General features: G+C 38.2%; 1 protein-coding gene across 7 annotated transcripts in view; it reads left to right on the forward strand.

The window, feature by feature from the left end:
- The window catches only part of WDR41 (WD repeat domain 41), a 185,396-nt gene that overhangs the window by 161,806 nt on the left and 4,129 nt on the right, over positions 1–19,461 (forward strand). For all 7 annotated transcript variants that reach the window (XR_009214138.1, XR_009214139.1, XM_058440779.1 and 4 more), the window contains exons 6-12: positions 548–659; positions 3,148–3,210; positions 4,628–4,738; positions 13,512–13,696; positions 16,150–16,271; positions 17,084–17,172; positions 18,114–18,247. Coding sequence is in view for 5 of the 7 variants with exons in the window: in XM_058440779.1 (XP_058296762.1) it covers positions 548–659; positions 3,148–3,210; positions 4,628–4,738; positions 13,512–13,696; positions 16,150–16,271; positions 17,084–17,172; positions 18,114–18,247 (816 nt within the window). In the remaining 2 variants the exon portion in view is untranslated. The remainder of the gene's footprint in view (positions 1–547; positions 660–3,147; positions 3,211–4,627; positions 4,739–13,511; positions 13,697–16,149; positions 16,272–17,083; positions 17,173–18,113; positions 18,248–19,461) is intronic.

Raw genomic sequence — 19,461 nt, forward strand, 5'->3', positions numbered from 1 at the left:
ACAGAGCGAGACTCCATCTCAAAAAAAAAAAAAAAATACAAAAAAAAATACACATTTGTCATCTCACAGTGTTTGTGATTAGGACTAGAGAGCATCTTATCTGGGTGGTTCTGGCTCAGGGCCTCTCCTGAGGCTCCTGCTATCTGAAGGCCTGACTGCAGTGGAGGAGCTGCGTCCCAGGAGGCTCACGTATGTGCTTGGCAAGTTAGTGCTGGTTGTTGCCCAGAAGCCTCAGCTCTTTGCTACATGGACCTTTCTCCATGTGACTGCTTTAGTGTCTTCACCTTAGAGCATGTGATCCAAGAGAGAACAAGGAGGAGGCCACAGTATCTTTTATGACTTAGTCTTGTAAGTCACACACCATTCCTCTTGCCAGATTCTGTTTGGTAGAAGCTAGTCACTTAGTAGTGCCCACATGCTCTACTAAGGAGAAATAAGCTCCACCTAGTGAAGGAAGGGGTTAAGAACTTGTGGATATATTTTTAAACCACTGAACAATGACTGCTTGAGTTTCTAACCTGATATACATTTCAAATAAATTTTGCAGTGTTTAACTGTTCTTCAGAGACTAGATGTTTGGCTTTCTGGTGGGAATGACCTGTGTGTGTGGAACCGAAAATTAGATCTCCTGTGTAAGACTAGCCACCTTTCTGATACAGGTAAAAAACAAATCAAGGTAATTTTGAACTCTGATTAACAGACTAGAAGACACAGCAGATCTTCAGAGAGACTTTCCATAAGTAGAAAGGTCAATATAGGGGATTTTTCTTTTTCAGTGCTGAAGATAACAGGTAGCCATATTCAATTCAGATCAGGGGTTGTGTAAAATATATTTTTATCCTGAATCGGGAGGAGAAGACTCCACTCAAGAACAACCTTTTCCAGTGCTCTTGGGCTATTTTCCTGAACTGTGTTTGGTGAGCACGCTGATACCTAGAAGCAGACCCTTACAACTTTACAGTAGCATTTGTGGGGTCATTAACTTTGAATAAATGCCTAAGGATGACCTCTTTTTACAATTGTCCTTACCAAAAAGTTCATACATGTGCAAGCTTACTGATAAAGTTTCATGTTCTCAGAATTCTGTGTACATACGCTTTTGGTTTCAACAGAAAAAAAATAATCAAATCAGTTTTGACTTTTTGATACCAAGGTTGATCTTAAAAAATAAAATCTATTTTTAGAGTAAAATATTTAAATGAGTAGATTTTAATAACAACCTTGAAGTCACACTAACTATTATTTCTAAAAATAATCAAATGAGCCTGGGTATCCTAGAAGGAACATTATTGTGCATGTTGTTGACATTTCAACGGTAGCAGGAGCCCTGTGAATTGAATTTAGTTACTAATAGGAGCTAGCTTAGCTCCACATAGATATTTTAAAGTATCAGAAACATAATGACTTAGGAAAACTAAATCCATACATTGCTAGGGTTTACAGTTTAACCACTCGGTTCAACATTTGATTACTAATAGTCTTGCTCAAATCTGGAATATATTTCCCTGTTTACTATTATCATGAATTATGTATCTTTATGTTCATTTTTCTCTCTCTTTCACTAGCCTGTGGTTTTCATGAATTTTATTTTGGTAAAGTTATATTGTAAAATGTTGAAATTGGGGCTGAAAAGAATCTTCTGTGTGTTCCTGGAAATAGCCACCTCTTATCGCAGTCTCCCTTTGTTTTGCAAGTTATCTTTAAGTACTATATATTAAATCATTACAATACTGCCGTTTATCAGTGTCTCAAGAGTTAACAGAAGGCTTTGAGGGTATCTATGGGAAAGCCTTGAGAAGGCCATGGGCTACCATTGGTGAGCTGTTCATCATTTGGGTTTTCCAAATTACTGGAGGCCAGATTGTTAATAGTGTTATTAGATCCTTATGTCATGATGTCCTTTCATAAGCCCTGCTTGATTTATGGACTGGTGGAGCTTTTACAAGCAGTTATTCTGTGTTTGGAAATAAGCAAAGATAATCTTAGTCAATGTGATACAATGGAAGGAGCCCTGGACTAAAACACAGGGCACCCGTGTCCTTTCCAGTAATATGTTTTGTGATTCTGAGTATTAGGTTGCTACATCTGGATTGGTGGGCTTCTAGTATTTTCACATATAATTTAGTGAAAGATTTTTAAACAAGCTGTTTTCTGCATTTAGAATTCTTCTCTTGCTACCCACCCCGCTGTTCTCCCATATCCTCTGTCTTCTCTGTACCACTCCTTTGCCTTCCTTGCAGCACCATATCCTCCTCCTTGTACATGGAAAAATACAAAACCTACTGTTAAAATACGCCTATATGGAGAAAAATCTTGGCCAGAAATACTATCCAAATCACAACAGTGAGTCCTTTGATGGATGGGAAGGATAAGCAAATGACTAGACCATTTTCTACACTTGCATATATATTATAAATTACATATATATCATAATGGAAAAATTAAACAGGTTTTTTTTTTTTTGCCAACACGTGGTGGTTCTAATATATCAACTCTTTTATTCATGCTGACAGAAGCAAAATTGTAACATGCCTTGTAGAAGTTATGGTTACACTAAAATCATTATTCGGTTATGAAAAGATACTCAGACCTCTTAAATAAGTGAAATGTGTTAGAATGTTGAATCTGATTCTTTCAATAATAGAGGAAAATTTGTGCTTGTATTAATGGATCACAAACATGCTATTTGAAGGCTGCTTTCTTAGCTGCTGACTGTTGGCTAGTTCATTCAGTGCCAGGGAGCCTGCTCAGGCTTCTTAAGTTTACATGAAGGAAAACCCCAATTTTACGTCACTTTTGAGCTAGCCATCGTGTAAATGGTTGATGGTGATTATCTTAAGGGATCCCTGGTAAATAAGTGTGAATTGCTGAATCTACCACTTTATCACAATAGTAAAAAAAAGTACAAAAAAAACCAACCCCGTATTCTGCTCTTAATAAATCAATAATGTCTTCCAAAAGTCTCAGAAACCCACATTTAACAAAATCATTTTCCATGAGTAGGCAAGCAAGGAAGTGTGTGTGGAGCTAGTTCTGTGTGCTTTATCTTCTTTATGGAAAACGACTGACATAAAACTGAGAATGTTTTTGTTTTTGATATAATCTGTGAGAAAAATAATTTGACCTTTGTTTTATATGTTTTTGGAGGTATTAGTGCTTTGGTTGAAATACCTAAGAATTGTGTTGTGGCAGCAGTTGGCAAAGAACTGAGTGAGTATGAATTTTTTTCTTTTTGTGTATTTTGAACGAAAATTGTATACACATGCTGGAAGGACTAAAGCAATTTTTTATTTAGGGGACATCTGCGTGTGCCCCACTCTTGGCTTCTTGGGATCGCTGAAGTGATACAGAGACTGAGACATTTTCAGGATGTTAGGCCAGGTTTCTTTTTCTTATGAGTCTTTTAATCAGTGTGTTAGCTTGGTTAAACAGTATATTGCTTGTTATTCCAAAATTCCAGTCTCAAGATCATAATATTCCAACTAAAGTAGAATTTCCCATAAGTTCAGTGTGTATCAGAAAGAGTTCTCTTTTCTATTGACTGAAAAACCTTCTTTTGACAACCACAGTTTGAATATGAGTGGCTGTCAGGATTAAATAACCTGGTTAGAGATTTGTAGTTTGGTAAAATATTGTCAGAGACACAGAAAGAAGCAAGTCATGACCTATCTTCCAGAGAGAAATGTGAGAAAGAAAAGATACTTTCGTAATTTGAAAAGGACACGATCTCTGAGACTTGTCACTTCTCAGGTGTTAGTCATCCTAATCTTTGAGCATCCACAGCACTTCGTCCAGTGGCGTATTTTTAAAACACTCAGTACATTGACGGTAAGCCTGTTTATAAACAAGTCCTTCTCCCACTCTAGACTGAGCATTTGTGACTGGGCCTTATTCACATTTGGTACCTAGAGTTCCTGGAACATAAATGTTTAGCAAATGTTGATAGAATCCACATCAGTGGATTCTATTACGGGTTTTCTGTATTGATTAAAGTTAGGATTTATACTAGTTTAAATAAAACTGTATTTGTTAAAGTCAGATAATGAGTAAAGCAACACATTGAACATTACTATAGTCAGAAGAACTGCATGATATATAAACATTATAAGACATACTCAGAGAATTTATAATTTAATGGTATATGCCTAGGAATCAGAAGCTTTTTAAAAAAGGAACTGCTTACGTCTTCACTGAGTTGAAGTGAAACTTGGATTTGCAGCTTATTCTGTAGCAGTGCTTACTGGCCTGGGGACATGAGTAGAGAAAGCTGATGGTGGAGGTGATTGAGGGATGTGGGCTAGTCACTGATGAGGGAGGGAGTGAGTTGAGATAGCCAGACATCCATTGAAACCCTAGAGAGAATGGGAGCTTCACTGTTTGGAAAAGTCAGTAAAGGAAGAGAGTTCTTCAGGACACATTCAGTATGGGTTTTAGTAGATCATCTCAAACATCTCAAGCATTTGAAAGAAACAGTTTAAAGTAGTATGAATAAGGCTTTGTTTTTGGAGACGGGTTTTTCAGCATGGTAGGTATTTTTCACTTAATGAAATGTTCGTTTTTAGAGCAGGAGTAGTATTTTATCCTCTTAGAGCATTGTAATAAAATTTTATCTGTCTTTTTCATTTAGTAATTTTCAGGTTGGTAGCACCCACAGAAGGATCACTAGAATGGGATATTCTTGAAGTTAAGCGCCTCCTTGATCACCAGGATAATATTCTCTCCTTGATTAATGTCAATGGTAAGCTCATTGTGTACATTTATTATGTACAATTTTGTGCGTGTTAACACAACCTGCTCTGAACACGAGCCTTGCTTTGTTCTGGGATTCTAGAATAAGTCACTAAAATAATGGGATTGTCATTCTCTTTTACTCTGAAGTTTTAGCCGGTGGAGCTGAGCAAGTTTCCTAGATTGCTAGGTCTAAGATTTAGGGACAAGGAAAATAGTGTAAGGCAGAGAAAAGAAAATAGAGGAGAACATAATGATCTCAGGCACTGCTTGGTAGCTGTGGGATGACCGTCACAGGCTGTTTCAGCATTTTTGGCAGCTGTTTCTGGCTAGTTCCTCTTTTGTAGAGAGATTGGAAATGTGCCCTTTTGTCTTGCTGTCCACACCATACAATATCACATAGCAAGTTATACACTTAGACTAGAATGAGCAGGATTCAAGCCAGTTGTAATCCTGATTGAAGACTCTCAAAGAATAACACCAAACTAAAGTAAAAGTCTGCAGAAAATGGGTCAGGTCTTCCCTTCCTCGTGGTGGGGGTTTTGACTTGCTGTACATCCTATTTGGCTTCCTAAATGATTTTAATGAGTATCTCCTGTGAGCTAAATCTGACATCAGATGGCAAGATCACAAACCACTGATCTTGATATTCAGTTCACTTGCAAATAAGTGACAGCTTATATCACCAGAACTGTGCTGGGTGATTTGTATATGAAGTCACATGAGAGGGCTTTTGGTGGCTTCAGTTTGATAGTCTGGTGGAGCCTGCAGGACGTTCCTGTAAGGATGCTTGGGAGTATGATATAGTGGGAGGACTAGACAGCACCCCAGCAACATATCTCCCTGAGGCCTGGCTTGGCTTTGTTTTTTTTGTTTGTTTGTTTTTTTTGAGACGGGGTCTCCCTGTGTCGCCCAGGCTGGAGTTCAGTGGCATGGTCTGGACTCACTGCAAGCTCTGCCTCCCAGGTTCAAGCGATTCTTCTGCCTCAGCCTCCCAAATAGCTGGGACTGCAGGTGCATGCCACCATGCCCAGCTAATTTTTGTATTTTTAGTAGAGACGGGGTTTCTCCATATCGGCCAGGCTGGTCTCGAACTCCTGACCTCATGATCCACCTGCCTCAGCCTCCCAAAGTGCTGAGATTACAGGCATGAGCCACCAAGCCTGGCCGGCTTTGTTTTTAAGCAGTATTTTGCGTGAACGTGAGACAAAGGGGAGTGAGGGGCACAGAGAGGTACCAAGTCTAGTCTGCATTTGTGTCCATTCAGTCACATGTTCAGATACACCAGTAAGAATGTCCCTCCCAGCTCCAAAATCTTCCTCCCAAATAGCCATCTTATTGTAAAACTCAGCTGCAGGTCTTTCTAAGGCCTAGATTGTCTGTGTTGATAGAAATAACAATGGTTGCTGGTGTCCCTTTAATTTTCTCTGGGGGCTCTTTTTCTCTAGCCATGGATGGAGACATAGCACAGAAGGCAAGTTCTTATTTGGGAAGCCCTCTGAAGCCTCATTGGTGACACTGAGTCTTAAGTCTCAAGTTCCCAGGGCTGCTGAGAAAAGCCCAGCAGTATTCGGCCCATTACACTGGTCACGCTTAGTTATTTTGCTTTAGCAGCGAAGCACTGGTACCATTGAGCCAGCATGGTTACTTAAATAAAGATGATAGGATGGTACAAGATAGCCTGAACTTTGTGGCACATCTTTTACCATGTGATATGCAGAGGAACTTACAGCAGTTTCTGAAAGCTTTCTTTGAGTATTCCTTTGCCAAATTCGTAAGGGGGAAAAAGGGAAAACTAAAGAAAAAAGTTGTTTATGAAAGTTACAGAAAGCCTCATGCACTTTTTGCTGTTTTTTATGATCTTTTAAAAAAATTTCTTCTAAAAAAATGGGATACATGTGCAGAATGTGCAGGTTTGTTACATAGGTATACATGTGCCATGATGGTTTGCTGCACCTATCAACCTGTCCTCTCAGTTTCCTCCCCGTCCCCACAACAGGTGCTGGTATGTGTTGTTCCCCTCTCTGTGTCCATATGTTCTCATTGTTCAGTTTCCAGTTAGAGTGAGAACACGTGTCATTTGATTTTCTGTTCCTGTGTTAGTTTGCTGAGGATGATGGCTTCCAGCTTCATGACTGTGTCCCTGCAAAGGACATGATCTCATTCCTTTTTATGGCTGCATAGTATTCCATGGTGTATATGTGCCACATTTTCTTTATGCAGTCTATCATTGATGGGCATTTGGGTTGGTTCCATATCTTTGCTCTTGTAAATAGTGATGTAGTAAACATACGTGTGCATGTGTCTTTGTAGTAGAATGATTTATATCCTTTGGGCGTATTCCCAAAGTAATGGGATTGCTGGGTCAAATGGTATTTCTGGTTCTAGATCCTTGAGGAATTGCCATACTGTCTTCTACAATGGGTGAACTAATTTACACTCCTACCAACAGTGTAAAAGTGTTCTTCCTATTCTCCACAGCCTTGTCAACATTGTAGTTTCCTGACTTTTTAATAATTGCCATTCTGACTGGTGTGAGATGGTATCTCATTGTGATTTTGATTTGCATTTCTCTAATGATCAGTGATGTTGAGCTTTTTTTCATATGTTTTTTGGCCACATAAATGTCTTAAGAAGTGCCTGTTCATATCCTTTGCCCACTTTTTGATGGGGTTGTTTTTTTCTTGTAAATTTAAGTTCCTTGTAAATTCTGGATATTAGACCTTTGTCAGATGGGTAGATTGCAAAAATTTTCTCCCATTTTGTAGATTGCCTTTTCACTCTGATGGTAGTTTCTTTTGCTGTGCAGAAGCTCTTTAGTTTCATTAGATCCCATTTGTCAGCTTTGGCTTTTGTTGCAATTGCTTTTGGCATCTTTATCATGAAGTCTTTGCCCATGCCTGTGTCCTGAATGGTATTGCCTAGGTTTTCTTCTAGGGTTTTTATGGTTTTAGGTCTTATTAAGTCTTTAATTCATCTTGAGTTAATTTTTGTATAAGGTGTAAGGAAGGGGTCCAGTGTCTGTTTTCTGCATATGGCTAGCCAGTTTTCTTAGCACCATTTACTGAATAGGAGATCCTTTCCCCATTGCTTGTTCTTGTCAGGTTTGTTGAAGATCAGATGATTGTAGATGTGTGGTGTTATTTCTGAGGTCTCTATTCTGCTCCATTGGTCTATATGTCTGTTTTGGTACCAGTTCCATGCTGTTTTGGTTACTGTAGCCTTGTAGTATAGTTTGAAGTCAGGTAATTTGATGTCTCCAGCTTTGTTCTTTTTGCTTAGGATTGTCTTGCCTATACGGGGTCTTCTTTGATTCTATATGAAATTTAAAATAGTTTTTTTCTAATTCTGTGAAGAATATCAATGATAGTTTGATGGGAATAGCATTGAATCTGTAAATTACTTTAGGCAATATGGCCATTTTCACAATATTGATTCTTCCTATCTATGAGGATGAAATGTTTTTCCATTTATATGTGTCCTCTATTATTCCTTGAGCAGTGGTTTGTAGTTCTCTTTGAAGAGGTCCTTCACATCCCTTGTTAGCTGTATTCCTAGGTACTTTATTCTCTTTGTAGCGATTGTGAATGGGAGTTCATGATTTGGCTCTCTGCTTGTCTGTTGTTGGTGTAAAGGAATTCTTGTGATTTTTGCACATTGATTTTGTATCCTGAGACTTTGTTGAAGTTGCTTATCAGTTTAAGGAGTTTTTTGGGCTGAGATGATGGGGTTTTCTAAATATACAATCATGTCATCTGCAGACAGAGACAATTTGACTTCCTCTCTTCCTATTTGAATACCCTTTCTTTCTTTCTCTTTCCTGATTGCCCTGGCCAGAACTTCCAATACTGTGTTGAATAGGAGTGGTGAGAGAGGGCATTCTTGTCCTGTACCAGGTTTCAAAGGGAATGCTTCCAGCTTTTGCCCATTCATACGATATTGGCTGTGGGTTTCTTATAAATAGCTCTTATTATTTTTAGATATGTTCCATCAATACCTAGTTTATTGAGAATTTTTAATATGAAGGGATGTTAAATTTTATCAAAGGCCTTTTCTGCATCTATTGAGATAATCATGTGGTTTTTGTCATTGGTTCTGTTTATGTGATGGATTAAGTTTATTGATTTGCGTATGTTGAACCAGCCTTGCATCCCAGGGATGAAGCCAATTTGATCATGGTAGATAAGCTTTTTGATGTGCTGCTGGATTTGGTTTGCCAGTATTTTATTGAGGATTTTCGCATCAATGTTCATAAGGGATATTGGCCTGAAGTTTTCTTTTTTTGTTGTGTCTCTTCCTGGTTTTGGTGTCAGGATGATGCTGGCTTCATAAAATGAATTAGGAAGTCCCTCCTTTTCAGTTGTTTGGAATGGTTTCACAAGGAATGGTACCAGCTCCTCTTTGTACCTCTGGTAGAATTCAGCTGTGAATCCATGTGGTCCTGGGCTTTTTTTGGTTGGTAGGCTATTAATTACTGCCTCAATTTCAGAACTTGTTATTGGTCTATTCAGGGATTCGACTTCTTCCTGGTTTAGTCTTAGGAGGGTGTATGTGTCCAGGAATTTATTCATCTCTTCTAGATTTTCTAGTTTGTGTAGAGGTGTTTATAGTATTATCTGATGGTAGTTTGTATTTCTGTGGGATCAGTGGGGCTGTCCCCTTTATCATCTTTTATTGTGTCTGTTTGATTCTTCTCTCTTTTCGTCTTTATAAGTCTAGCTAGTGGTCTATCTATTTTGTTAATTTTTTCAAAAAACCAGCTTCTGGATTCATTGATTTTTTTGGAGAGTTTTTGTTGTCTCTGTCTCCTTCAATTCTTCTCTGATCTTAGTTATTTCTTGTCTTCTTCTAGCTTTTGGATTAGTACTTTTTACTTTATAAACTCTATGGCTATAAAATTATACTACAGATAATAAATAAGCCAAAAGTGTATTTAGGAATCAAACATGACCAAGTAGTCTGTTAAAATTTGAAAATGATTTGCTGACAGTCTCATCTTGCAGTACATAGGCATGTTAGCCATGATGTGGATGTCAGTGATCCTGAAATGTTTATGTTGTACAGTTGCCTGCTTCACTTGCAGCTCTGCTCCTTTCTATTCACCCATTACCAATGAAAGATATGGCCAGTTGCTTGGGATTGTACATCACAGGGCAAATCTGTTTTCAGAGGGGCGGCCCCCGGGCAACCTTAGAATTGTATGACACAACACCAACAAGTGTGGATAATGAATACCAGATTTGCCAAAAAGACTGGAATGCCCAGGCGGAAGGTTTTCTAAGACAGACAAAAAATGACTGATAATCTCTCCAGGCAGAAGGCTCTGGGTGCTCCTTTATTTTATTCCTTTTCTTGTATCATGTTGCCAGCATCTTGTGGTAATCATGAAGTGTTAGTACTTGTGAGGGATGGATAGACAGATACCAGGTGAGATTTTCATACTAAATGGCTTTTGATACAGGATGAAAATCCATCCACTAATAATACATCATTGAGGTTGTTTGTCATGAAACATTTTGAATGACCTATTTGGGAATTAGTTTGCCATGAGTAAACTGCTTAAAAATATGTGCTGATTGGCCAGGCGTGGTGACTCACGCCTGTAATCCCAGCACTTTGGGAGCCTGAGGTGGGTGGATCACCTGAGTCCAGGAGTTTGAGACCAGCCTGTCCAACATGGCGAAACCCGTCACTACTAAAAATACAAAAATTAGCCAGGTGTGGTGTCACATGCCTGTAGTCCCAGCTACACAGGAGGCTGAGGCAGGAATCGCTTGAACTTGGGAGGTGGAGGTTACAGGGAGCCAAGATTGTGTTACTGCACTCCAGCCTGGGTGACAGAGTGAGACTTCATCTCAAAAAAAAAAAAAAAAAGTGCTGATTGAGCTGAATGCCATATTTTATTTTTAGGGAAAATTCCAACTGGTCATTAATATTTTGTTTCTACTGCATGGAGGAATCACAGACACTTGGAGGATTAAGTCAGAGCAAGCAGCTGCATGGTCTCAGTAGGTTAATTCTGTGTTATGACTGCAGATGCAGAGTGAGAGTCAAGGGGAATCTTCACTCCTTAGCTTCTCTGGTTCTTTTGCAGTTTGAATGAAATAGGAAAAAGGAGGGAAAGGTGTGGGAAAGAAGGTCCTGGGAAGATGAGTACTGCCTTAACTTTCCAACTACTAAAACTAGAAGCCCGTTTTGCTCCACAGATGAGAAGTGATTTCTCCACAGAGCAAGTTCTATAGAGTCTGTTAATAAACTATAGAAATTAGATATTAATAATCTACCTATTATGGCCTTGGAGTCAAGACAAATAATGTTTACATGTAGGATTGCTGGTAATTCTGTATCTCTTAAGAGATTGTTCACGTGGTCATTAGAGATTTCTGTCGTGCTGGTTTATTTGATAAATGAAATAATTAAATCATAATTACTCATCTATGTATTCCTAAATTAACAAGTAATAGGATGTTTTAATACGATTAATGTGGAATAATACCAGGGGCTCAAAATACTACCAGGGGCGCAAAGATAACATTTGATGTCTTTTTAAAATGGCTACACGTTTATTATTCAATTTGATTTTTATAGTCATCTCATTTAATGCATGAGAAATCCAAGATAAAGGTTAAACTACTTCCTAAAGACCACCTGGCTAGCAACAGGCAGAGCCAAAATCAGAACTTGGGTTTCTAGACTAAGTGCATTATACTCCTCTGTCTTACCCTAAATATGTAATAATTTAAATAAATTACACTTATTTGAAATAAGTCTAGCAGTTGTACATTTTCTATTAAATATATAGTGTGTAAAGTATATAATATGTAAAATGGAAAAAAATTCTTTTTTTTGTTTTTGGTTTTTTTTTTTTTTTTTTTTTGAGACGGAGTCTCGCTTTGTCACCCAGGCTGGAGTGCAGTGGCACGATCTCGGCTGACTGCAAGCTCTGCCTCCTGGGTTCACGTCATTCTCCTGCCTCAGTCTCCCGAGTAGCTGGGACTACAGGCACCCCGCCACCACACCCACCTAATTTTTTGTATTTTTAGTGGAGACGGGGTTTCACCGTTTTAGCCAGGATGGTCTCGATCTCCAGACCTTGTGATCTACCCGCCTCGGCCTCCCAAAGTGCTGGGATTACAGGCGTGAGCCACCGCGCCCAGCTTTTTTTAAAGGTTTTAAAAACTTGTACAAGTTATACATAATCATAGTAGAAAAATATGAAAATAGTGAAAACATTAAAAATATAAAAGTTAATATTAAAATCTTTCCACTATCCAGTATTAAACACCAGTCCACATCTTTCTAGGTGATTTTCTGGGCATATGTATGTGTGTACATGTGTATTAATATGGTTTACTGTTTTGTAACAATATGTCATAAATATATTTCCATATCTAAGTTTATATTGTTAAGCATACTTTTATAACTTAATTTTTAATAACAGCATTACTATTTCATTTTGTTGATGTCTTATTCAATTCTCAATTCGATGTGTAGTTATCTTCAGATTTTTAAGATTGTGTATTTGCACATATACGTATGTAACAACCTTGTACATTTATGTATTTCCTTCAGGATAAATTCCTGGAAGTGGAATTGTTGGATCAAGAGATTTACATTTTTTAAGGTTTTGATACATATTAGCAAATTAATCTTTGAAAAAAATACCAATGTATAGTAGGGCATTAGGCAGTACAGGAATGTGCTGATTTCTTATGCTTTTGCCAGTACTGTGTTGGGTATTTTCGTGTTTTATCAGATTTCCTGATTCACAAGTCAATAAATGGTATCTCCTTGTTTTTAGATTTCTTTGATTATTAAAGGAGTTGAACATCTTTTCACATGTTTACTGACCATTTGTATTTGTTTTGCCTTTTCAGGTCCTTTTCCCATTTTTTTTCTGCTGTATTTATCTTGTTCTTAATAATTTCCAAGAACTCCTTACGTATCAAGTATAATAAACCTGTTTTGTCATCCAAGTTGCAAATTTTTCCCAGCTTTTTGTCATTTAAGTGTATTTGTGTGTGTGTGTCTGTGTGTGTGTTTTAGACTGAGTCTTGCTCTATTGCCCAGGCTGGAGTGCAGTGGCGTGATCTCAGCTCACTGCAACCTCTGCCTCCCAGGTTCAAGCAGTTCTCCTGTCTCAACCTCCCGAGTAGCTGGGACTAAGGTGCACACCACCATGCCCGGCTAATTTTTGTATTTTTAGTAGAGATGGGGTTTCACCATATTGGTCAGGCTGGTCTCGAACTCCTGACCTCAGGTGATCCACCTGCCTCGGCCTCCCAAAGTGCTGGGATTACCGAGCCCGGTCCTTGTTTTTGTTTTGCCAAGCAGCTATTTACTAGGATCTCTTCCCCTGGCACCCCACTCTGCTTCCGTTAGAGCCCTTTACCACTACACATTCCTAAAAGTATTAACCTTTATCTTCATCCATCCTTTAAGTAACTTTCATGTTTTAATCTATTTGAAACTTATTTTGGTGTATGATACAAGATAAGGTTCTTTTACTTTTATTCCCCTTAAATGTAACCAGATATTCCAGCATGAGGTTTTTCTGTACTGAAATGAAATGCAATCATTATTACATACTAAATTACTAAGATAATTTGAGTCTATTTCTGGCCTTCTTATTCTGTTATGTTAATCTTTCTGTTGGCTTGCCTAGGTACCTCACTGTTCTAATTACTGTGGGTTTATAGGGCATTACTACTAGACATTCCATTCAGTTTTACCTTTACCTAGATAAAATGATCGATAATGAGGCATATGTGAACTTTGCCTAGATTTGAGTTTTGTCACCGGCTCCCACATCGGAGAGCTGATCATCTGGGATGCCCTGGACTGGACCGTGCAGGCCTATGAACGCAACTTCTGGGACCCATCTCCACAACTGGACACCCAACAAGAAATAAAACTCTGTCAAAAATCAAATGACATTTCTATTCATCATTTCACATGTGATGAAGAGGTAAAAAATCTATACACTATCTATAAATTTGCCTTTGACATATATAACCCAATTTCTGATTTTAAAAATTTAATCCCATGTTGGACATTAAAAAGGTATCATTCATGGTTTCAGGTTGTGCTTTAAAATGGTCTTTTTCTAAAATTGTATGATTTGTGTTAAAAAAAGCATTTTAATCTTTGCTTCTAATCTCTCAGCAAGGAAATGATTAAATGGCCACAGATTTACAAATTATTGAAATTTGTGGTTGGATTAAATAATCCCATTGGATTTGAGGTTAATGCTTAAAATTGTTTTAAGAAACACTATGAAAAACAGTTCTTTTGAAGATCTGATGCATTTCCTAGTGAGGCAAAGAAAATTAAAAATTTTAGGAATGTTTCTCAGTCTGCTGGCATCTTGGGGCAAGATAAATTGAGTGAGAATTGTTGGATTCCATCTTATAGGGCTTGGGAGTGATGCTTTTGAAGCACTTTAGATCTGTTTTGCTGTAAGAGATTAGTACCAATGGACTACTGAATCTTATCTCTGATCTGAAAAAACAAATCTCTTAGCATCAGGGGCTCAGAAAATGTGTTTAAAGGGCAATTAACTTTTCTAAAGGTAATCACAAGAAATGTTTATGAGTTGTACCCTTCAAGGAGAAGAAGTTGGGGAGGATTTTCTCTATTTTGTGACTTTCTATACTGTTTAAATTTTCTAACAGCATGCACGTTATTTTTATTAAAAATTTCAGTAGTAGTGTTATGTAGCAGGGGGAGAATATGATCCATTTTTCTTTGTACCACTCTTTAAAAACAAAACAAAAGATTAGGATAGGAACAGGACTTAGAAACACTAATATATTCAAAGATCGTTTCTTTGTATCCCAACTTTATTTTGAAAAACTAATATACATGCTAAAAACAGTATGGTCTCAGAAAAGATGAAGACTAGATCACTAAAAGTTGTAGCCCTACGAATTACCTATTTTAAATGTTACATGTTTTTTCTCACTTTTGTGAAAATTAATATTTAAAAGTGTTTTGTATTTTAATCTTAAATTTTTAAATTGATGTTTATTTTCTACTATATATGCTTGATAAAGCATTGTATAGTTCTCCCTAATTTTTCTTCTTTTGTTGTGAGTTCTTTCCTTCTATAAGGGACCATTAGTTATTGATAGCAGGGATAGCGTCTCCATTGAGTAAATGCTGCCTCCAAAGCTCATGAATTCTCTAGTTGTATTTATAATTTTCTTCCTGACCTTGGATAAATTACTTAAACTGTGCCCAGATTTCCTGGTCTGTAGAATGAGTTTCGGGGGATTTTGGCATTGAATACAATCCACAGGGCTTTCCATTTTAGCACATTGGCTAGCAGTGTTCATTAATGCCCCGGCACTGGGCCTTGGCTGCATTGCTGATTGCAGAGTACTAATCCTGAGAGTCAAGGGGATCATTCCAGATTTAAGATTCCAGCAAGCCTTGGGGGCATGCTTTGCTTCAGTTACTATAGGTCTGAGTTGAGTTTGTAGTCTTGGAGGCTGTGTGAGAAAGGTTGGAGGGCCCAGAATCTGTGGTGAAAACAAGAAGGCAATATGTAGGGATATTTGAAAGGTCTGCCTCATGGGGATAGCTATTGAGTAAGAATGAATGATTCTAGGACAGGTGCTTGCAGAAATTTCAAAGGCTACTACTGCATGTGAGTCATGTGAGGAACGAGCAAGGGACTAGAGTAACATGACCTTGATTCTAATATTGACTCCATGTCTCATTTCTTGTGTGACTTTAATCTCTTTAATTTTAACTTCCTTATCTGGAAAATGGCAAAGATGCTTGCCTTTCTTAACAAGATGTTGTGAGGATGAAGTGAGATAAGTATTGGTGAAAATGCTTTCAAAAGATTAAAGTTGTTTTAGTAAAAAGGTATTTATTTCTAATAGTACATTTGGAAAAATGTTTTTGTGAAATCTTCAGAGTATTGCATGATGATAATGTCACTGTAGCCGTGCTTTTTTGTATCACTTGTAGGTCTCCTGATTGCTTAAGATGTGGAATGCAAGTAATTATGCTTGCATTTTTCAGGCAGAAGGAGCTAGGTAATTTTCCCAAGGATATAGTGTTATTTAAATGAAAACTCAGATTATCCCTCAACAGCTTCCACTGCAGGGCCAGGCTACCAGCTATAGCTTTTCTCTAGATATATTTCAGTGAGGAAGAAAGTGGCGCTAAGGGATATACTATGCAGACCTTTCTCTGCATTAGTGGTTGTGTCCTACCTTCTAAATGCTCAGAGCTTTCTTTAGTGCTTTGACATTTTGGGGTTTCAGAGATTAGTACTGTAATTTGGGCTAAAGGCTAGGAATGGGAAGGGTAATGGGGGCTTTCTGATGTCACATGAGGGCTGGAAATCCATTACACTAGGAAGGGTGAGTGCTAGTTTTACGCCCATTTCTGAACTTCTTCCCCTAGAATGTATTTGCTGCAGTTGGAAGGGGTTTATACGTGTATAACCTTCAAATGAAGCGTGTGATTGCCTGCCAGAAAACTGCACATGACTCCCATGTCCTGCACATTGCCAAACTTCCAAACAGGTACAAGTTCCCATCTGTTCTGCAATAGATGAAAGCAAGTCACGGTTCCCTGGGCTACCAGTGTAATTTCTCAAGTGGCCAAGTTACCTGGCTTCATGGCTTGACCTGCTGTGTTCTTTTGGAAATGGAGAATGCCTGAGGGCTGTCTCTAACAGAAGGGTATGTGGCAGTATATTACAGAATTTACAAGAAGCAAGGTGCAAATGAATTACATTGAATTTCATTGTAAGAAGAGATGATTTAAAATTTGGTATTAACAATATAAACAACTTTGGGGCCACTTACAGTGTATCAATTTTTATATTTCTCATAAACCTACCTTCTGTTTGTTTATGGCCAGAATCAAATGGTTGCTAGTCTGCTTGTTGTGTGAGGCTACTACGTGAGTGGTTTCCTCTCAGGGTAGATTTGCTGCTGAGCTTCTAGGGATGAACATATGGACAGGGAATATCATTATTTTCTATGCAGGATATTTTTAGAGTGAGGCACCCAGAGAAGAGACGTAGCAAGAGGAGGGAAGGGGACTGCTTAGGACATTGTGAAGTATAATTCACACTGTTTTCCCAAGTGCATTTTTTTAATGGAGAGAGTAAATTTATAGCATTTGAGCTAATGTAACGAGTAACATGTGGCTTTCCTAAAGGGTGCTTTTAGTTTGCGCTGTAACGTCATGTTAAATTGTGATTTTCGTCAGTTCCTGCTAAGAGCTGAATAAAAGCAGTTGAGGGCTCCACTGATTTCTTTCACTGCAAATTTAGCATTGACCCTCAGTGGTGCGCTCTTTTTGTATTACTGATTTTCTGTTCTGACAGGCAGTTAATCTCATGCTCAGAAGATGGCAGTGTACGCATTTGGGAGTTAAGAGAAAAACAGCAGCTTGCAGCTGAGCCTGTACCAACAGGTGTGTGTCTTCTCTCAAAAAGGTAGTCTTTTTCTCTCTCCTTTTTTCTCACGTGAAAGGCAGGAGAAGGACAATTATGTGAAACCACTAAAATAATACGGAAATGCTCCAAATAGGCATCAGATGTTTATAGAAAGCATATGGTAATTGAGATCTAGGATTTACAGCTTAATACTCCCCTAATGTAGAACTGCCACTTCAAGTAAGATAGAGATTTTCTTGTTTTGAGGGAAAACTTACTTTCTGGTAATCTGAATGACCAAATGGCCTAATGAAGTATTCATTTATATTGTCTATAATTCTGACTGACACACAAAATTTGTACCGTCAGATGTAAAACTAAAGCGTTCTTTACCCTTGATGTTAAACTCAATTTATGGAAAAATATACTTTTCCTTGTGTGCTTATATCATAATTTTATGAGCTCTTGACTTCCAGGTGTTTAGTTTGAAAAACAAAATTCTGAAGCGTTGAATAAATTAGTTACCAACCTTTGCACAAAAAATCAGATGCTGGTACCTAGTTGCTTCTGGTCCTTTTGACTTCCTGAAGTCCTGGGGTGTTGCTTTTGCACATACACATACAGCTTTTCCCCTGTGCCTTGTTTGTTGATCTGAGTTTTGCCCTTTTTTCCCTTGACAGTTAGACACTGCCATTCAAGCTTTGTTTCTGTCCTGTTTTATTCCAAGTGTCTTTTTGTTAATATACCTTCACCAATGGGTGACTAGGGGCAATAAAAAGAGATGAAGAACAGACCTGGTTAGCTAAGAAAGATGAAATAACATATTCAAAAAACCCTAGCACAGTGCTCAGGTACTATCTACTTAGCCCTTGACTAAAACAAGTCTGGAACCTCTTCACATTTAAATTTTGTTTTTCTGATCTCATGTTATTATTGTAAGTATAGAGCACAGTAATTTTGGAAATGATTCTTTTTCTAGGTTTTTTTAACATGTGGGGATTTGGAAGAGTCAACAAACAAGCCAGCCAACCTGTTAAAAAGCAGCAAGAAAATGCTACTTCATGTTCACTGGAGCTTATTGGAGATTTGATTGGACACTCATCATCTGTGGAGGTATTGCTTTTTAGGCACAAAGTGTCCAGGCAACTCCTGCTTTTGCATTTCATTGCTCTTTTCATTCAGTTGGTCTCATAAAGGCATATACTTTTTCTTATATCTGTAGGTGTTTGTCAGATCTGAACATGGAATGGGATAGGCTACAGTATGTGCAGTTAGGATCTCCCTTTCCGGATATATGATTTGAGGAAACAAGGAATGCATTGCTTTTAAGAATGGGCTTCATCACCATTATGTATGAGCTGGAGATAGCTGACAGTAAGGGCAGTGTGAATAATGTTGACTGTATGACAACAGTCAACAGAGGATGCATGAAGGGTTGTGGTTATATGTGTATGCAGTTAAAGCCTTAACAGAATCGAATTCCAGGGGCCTTTATCAAATTCATGAACAGAGTCCTGTTTCTCCTGCCTTTGAAGGATAATAGTTTATTAGCTTTAATGAAACCTGTGCCTTGATTTTCATTGTGCAAATATGAAAATTTTAGTTGAAAATTATGAAATGCATAAGCTTTTAACATGTAGAAATCCAGATACATTAATATTTGCTGCAGGCATCATTGCCTGTAGCGAAGGAATAAGATCAGTTGAGGTAACAGATTAGTTATGAGAACTAATAACAGTGTAATCAGGGCCCTAAGGAATTTCTTAAATTGTTCTTCCCTGTTTCATAGCCAAAGAACAAAAAATTTTTCATTTGAAAGGGCATTCATGCTTAGGAGGAGCAGCGGCAGCATCCTTGTTAGTGAGCATTTCCTGTATTTCAGGCACTGTGCTAAACATTGGCTGCTGGAGTTGAGAGAGAGAGATGAATACAGTCCTTGCCCTCATGGATCTTAGCCTCGAGTGGAGAGAAGGGGTATAGACCTAATAGGCTGTTACCCTAGGCTGCAGATGATGGACCCGAGTAAGCAGCAGTGAATCAGAAGAAACATTTCTTGCTGAATCTTGTAAATGGTTAAGAGGATATAGGACTTGACACTTGAGCTGAACCTTGAAGTTTAGTAGGATGAGTATATAGCCTTGTCATCATAAGCTCCTTGATGTTGGGTACAGTGTCATAGTTATCTTTGCTCTCCTCTAACAGGTAGCTCAGTTTTTAACTTTGTGTTTATGGTTGGGAGGTGAGCATGGACTGTGGTAGACAGAAGGGCAAAGACAGCATTTACGTGGTGGCAAGGAGCACCTTGGCTAGGCTGGAGCGCTGGGTTC

The sequence above is a fragment of the Hylobates moloch genome, unplaced genomic scaffold (assembly GCF_009828535.3).
Source record: "Hylobates moloch isolate HMO894 unplaced genomic scaffold, HMol_V3 SCAFFOLD_6, whole genome shotgun sequence".
In the NCBI taxonomy this organism is placed as follows: Eukaryota; Metazoa; Chordata; class Mammalia; order Primates; family Hylobatidae; genus Hylobates; species Hylobates moloch.